This window comes from Penaeus chinensis, chromosome 36 (genome assembly GCF_019202785.1).
Source record: "Penaeus chinensis breed Huanghai No. 1 chromosome 36, ASM1920278v2, whole genome shotgun sequence".
Lineage (NCBI taxonomy): Eukaryota > Metazoa > Arthropoda > Malacostraca > Decapoda > Penaeidae > Penaeus > Penaeus chinensis.
Window position 1 is genome coordinate 28,981,794 of NC_061854.1, and position 5,000 is coordinate 28,986,793.

Genomic DNA, 5,000 nt, shown 5'->3' on the forward strand with positions numbered 1-5,000 from the left:
TCCCCCTTCCCCCTCCCCCGGACTCCTTCCCGCCTCCCTCTTGACCTTCTTCCTTCCCTCCTTCCCTCCTTCACTCACCAAGTCGTTTTATTAAACGCATCACTTTCTTTACAGTTGTCAAGGGTCCTAATAAAAGTGGCCGATATTAGCAACGAGGCACGACCCCTTGACATTGCAGAACCTTGGCTCGAGTGTCTTCTGGAGGTAATGTTGTGTTCTCTATTTTTCCAAATATATATATATATATATATATATATATATATATATATATATACATATGTATACATATACACACATACATATTTATATATATATATATATATATATATATATATATATATATATATGTATATATATATATATATATATATATATATATATATGTATATATATATATATATGTATATATATATACACACATATATACATACACACATATGCGTGTATGTGTATGTGTGTGTGCCTTTGTGTGTGTGTGTGTGTAGATAGATAGATAGCTAGATAGACAGATAGATGGATGTAGATATAGATATTGATATTAATATAGATAATAGATATAAATATATATATGTCCGTGTGTGCGTGCACGCCCACGCGTGCATACATTCACACACACGCACACACATACACACACACACACACACACACACACACACACACACACACACACACACACACACACACACACACACACACACACACACACACACACACATGTATATAGATATATATAATATGTATGTATGTATACACACACATTCCTTCTGTGTGATTAATCCTTCAGTGTGATTAATCCGTATCCTTTTATTTCTGCAGGAATTCTTCAACCAGAGTGACCTAGAGAAACTGGAGGGCCTCCCGGTCACGCCCTTCATGGACCGGGAGAAAGTGACGAAGCCCTCGTCCCAGTGTGCGTTCATCGGCTTTGTTCTTCTGCCGTTGTTCGAGGCCCTGGGGAAGGTGCTGCCTGAGCTGGAGGTGAGTGGGTGCGGAAGGGTTGGGCGAGTGTGTTCTTGTCTCTCTCTCTCCCTCTCTCTCTCTCTCTCCCTCTCCCTCTCCCTCTCCTCTCTCTCTCTCTCTCTCTCTCTCTCTCTCTCTCTCTCTCTCTCTCTCTCTCTCTCTCTCTCTCTCTCTCTCTCTCTCTCCCTCTCTCTCTTTCTCTCTCAGCCTCCGTGCTAGTAATGTGTCGGCTTCTCATCCGAGGGGTCGGCGGTTCGCGCCCCGCCCAGGCGCTAGAAGTTGCAATTGGCTTCCGTGCGTGCGTGAGCATGTGTGCATTACTGTTTTCTTTTATATGCATAATTGGCAGAAATATATTGTAATGATTAATAACACAATATCCATATTACTCCAGTTAAATTCTGGCCTCACTGCCTTTCAGGACCTCATTATCAGCCCTGTTAAGTACGCTCTCGAGCATTATCGGAAGCTCAACGAGGCAACCAAGAAACTGTCCGACGACGCCGATGCCGTCGAGGAAGTGGAGGAGGAGGAGGTGGTCGTGCCCGAGAGACCCACCAGCCAGCTGTCTCAAGAGAACATAAAGAAGGTCGTACAAAAGACAGAGAGCTCCTTGAGTCTAAAGAGCCGAGCTTCATCCCGAGCTTCCTTTTACCGCGCGAGCACCGTCGACTGCGGCGAAATCGATCTGGAGGACGTCGACTTGACGGAGACAGAGGTCGACGTGAGCGAGAGGACGTCGCGGTTCAAGATCGCGTCGGACATCCCTCGGCCGCCCTCGCGCAGGAACAGCGCCGAGCGTCGGAACAGCGTCGGGGGGAGGTCCAGCTGCGAGCGGACGGTGTCCCCGAAATCGCTGGAGGACCGACTTCTGCCGCACGCCGAGGCCCGGAATGAACCCGACGAGGACGAGCTATTGCCTGGAAAGTGCGAAAAGGAATCGTCTCTCTTTGCTCGGTTTAGAATATTTTCCGAACGTCTTTCCTCAGGTGACAGGGACAGAAACGCGAACGGCTCGGCCTCCTTGGGCAAGGGCAGCAGCAGTACGCGGCATAAACACGGGGGGCTGCACGGGGTGCTCAGACGAACTCGAAGTAAGTCGGAGCCCGGAAAAAACCGCTCCCTTAGAACGTTCCATATATCCCGACCTAGAATTAGCTTTGGGGTAAGTGGCCAGAAGCTGCCGAGTGAAGAAAACATGATAAGTGGGAATGGGAAAGAGACGCCCAAGGGCAAATGTAAAGGATCGGCCACGGATGTTTTTTCGCCCATTGAAATCAAAACTTCTACCTCTTTTGAGCTTTTAGAACCAAAGAAAAAACAGTATATATGCTCAGATGCTCAACCATCACCAACACTGTCAGATAAGTGTGCACTCTCCTCAAACTCATTCCTCAGGCACAAAGGGTTCAGCCTCTCACTGGATGTTCTTCCCCGCAAAAACGGGCGCCCTCGCAGGTCGGAAGCTGACGACCGACAGACTCCAGAGAACACCCCCGGGGGCTCGGAGGATGACCTGTTGGTTGAAACAGAGGGGTCTCAACCAGACGGAGCCTCCCAACACAACCAACCGCAACCAATGCTCAACCGCACCAAAGGATGTAAGACATCAGACAAGTTACCTCTAGTTTACCATGGTTCTCCCAAGAACCAAAAGAAAAAGAACGAGTCCACCAGGTCCTTGTTATTCAAGTCGTTTTCCTTTAAAAAGAGATCGCCATCGAAAGACGATGGGATGAAGCACAAAGATATTGACACCCAGAGTCCCTCTGAGGAGAAATTATGACACCCGGGGACATGTTCTTGTATATGAATATTAGAAAGACTCCAGATCTTTTAGCCACTGTGAAGGTAGGTCTGATTAAAAAAAAAAAAAAAAAACATATCAAGTTGTGTCACATGAAATTATGTAGTGTCTTCCACAGTGGATAGGATTCTTTTATTATTCCCAATACGCACTGGGAAGAAAAGATTTTTTGGACCTGTGTTTTGACCAGTCATCCAGAGGTTCCAACGGCAAAGTATCACGTGTCCTCACTGTGATTGGCTTTCTTGATTCGCAAAGGCACGCATCTGGTAGAAAGACGAGTTACCCACAAAGTCCCTTCGAGAACTGAATCAGACGGACGACTGAGTAAAATGTATATGACTCAGGAATAAGCCTTTTTTGCATGGAGGACCCTCGAGGTGTGTTCCGAAGACCGATCCACTCCGAGAAAGAGAATCGCTGGAACTTTCATCAAAGGCAAAGACATGACTTTAAGGTGTGGTCTTGGTTTGCTGTTATCGTTCCAGAGAAAGATTTTTTTTTCGAACTGGCCTTACTTTGTGGTTGGGGCATCAGTGCCAGCAGTAGTTTTTATTTATAGTTTCTTTCTCTCTTTTTTAAGTAAGACATATGCCATGTAATGTATGTGCCAAAAGTCTCATAACTACCTATTGAAAGTCAGTATTTTTCCAAACTTTTGGATACCTTGTAAATAGACCAATAGAGATATAATTGACTATGGATAAGATGTTTATATGTAGTTAACATAGAAATCCTACAAATCAGAATACATGTTACATCCCTAGGACATTTATAGATGTGTTTTTATTCATATTAAAAGATCAATATTTTTATCAAAGTTTCCAAAATGTATATAATCCAGATGTAATCATGTTTTCCAGTTCTTAATACTTTATTTTCTCTACCAAAGACGAATGTAAGGTGAGTTTCTTGTTATGTGCTGCAGGTGGAAGCCACAGGAAATCAATGTGATATAGTTAAATGCTTTGCTGGTGAGTTAGATACCGACTGTTTATATATCGTGGTGCGTAAAATGGGCTTTTAGGGTGATTTAGAAGAATGTCTTCAAAATCGTGTGAGCAAGAAAGTATGTATTCATTAATAGTCACGGTCACATACATACATACTATCTATCTACTCTGTTGGTGGATTGTCCACTTTATTATTGTAGAGAACAAATGTTCTTATAAGTTAATGAAATTTATAAGTATAGAGAATAACTGTTTCTCCCTCTACCTCTCAAGTGCTGGCAACCCATGAAACTTTCTCAGCCCTTTGACTCTACAATGAATGTCATTAAGCTTGATCATGATGTAGAGCAAATGAATGTTATTTATCGCTGTCCTGAGCCTCAGAAGAGGTAGGTTGGGTGATGAAGCTGTGAATGCAAGCCAAAAGAATATATATATACGTGTAGATATATACTTATATATATACAGACGCTTGTGCTGTGATTTTAGTATGTAAAGGCTAGTATTACTTTCCCCAAGACAAATTGATAAATGTACATTTCAAAGACTGTATAAAGGCAGAAAGTCAGTGTTCTTTAGTACCGAGACCATATAAAGAATTACTATTTTACAGGATTTTGTTATGATAAAGGCAAATTTTTCTTGATGTTTAACTGTTTAGTAATGTAGACGTAGGAGAAATATGGCTGATTTATGTGATGTAACAATTTTATAAAAAAAAAAAAAATACATATATATTATAATAATCCAAATGTATTACAGAAAAAGAAACGTTTAGATTATGACTTCATGTTAAGGACAGGTATAAAGTACCTTCCGAAGTATAGCTCTAGTGTAAGCATGTAGAAGTGTAGCGTGTGTGTTTGGTGGCATCAAGTGATGTGCTGCATCTTCAGGTATGTAGCATTTTGAGGATGTGTGGCACTCACAGATATCTGTCAACATCCTTTCCTGTATGGCACCTGTCGGCATCATGTGGCATCCTTTGATTATGTGGTGTACCTGGTATACTGTGACATCCACTTGTAGCATGAAAGAAAAACTGAGCCCTTGAAAACAATATAAAGTGCTTGCTAAGGCCTATGATAGCTGTCTCCATTGCTGGTACCAAGTATTCTACGTGACTAGATTGTGTGTGCCTTGGCTAGTGCATGAGTGCTTGTTTGCGGTAAGAAAAATCGGGATGTTTGTTTTCTTTGTTTCCGTAATATTTAATGATTCTATTCGTGCAGTTTCTATATACAGAAAGTAAATACATTATTTTGTGACTAAATAAACAT

The 5,000-nt window shown here is 42.3% G+C and overlaps 1 protein-coding gene across 1 annotated transcript in view; it reads left to right on the forward strand.

The window, feature by feature from the left end:
* The window catches only part of LOC125044909, an 8,156-nt gene that overhangs the window by 2,623 nt on the left and 533 nt on the right, over positions 1-5,000 (forward strand). Inside the window, exons 3-5 of the mRNA XM_047641872.1 lie at positions 83-204; positions 817-978; positions 1,382-5,000. The exon at positions 1,382-5,000 is cut by the window's right edge and continues 533 nt beyond it. Coding sequence (XP_047497828.1) covers positions 83-204; positions 817-978; positions 1,382-2,746 — 1,649 coding nt within the window. The 3' untranslated portion in view covers positions 2,747-5,000. The remainder of the gene's footprint in view (positions 1-82; positions 205-816; positions 979-1,381) is intronic.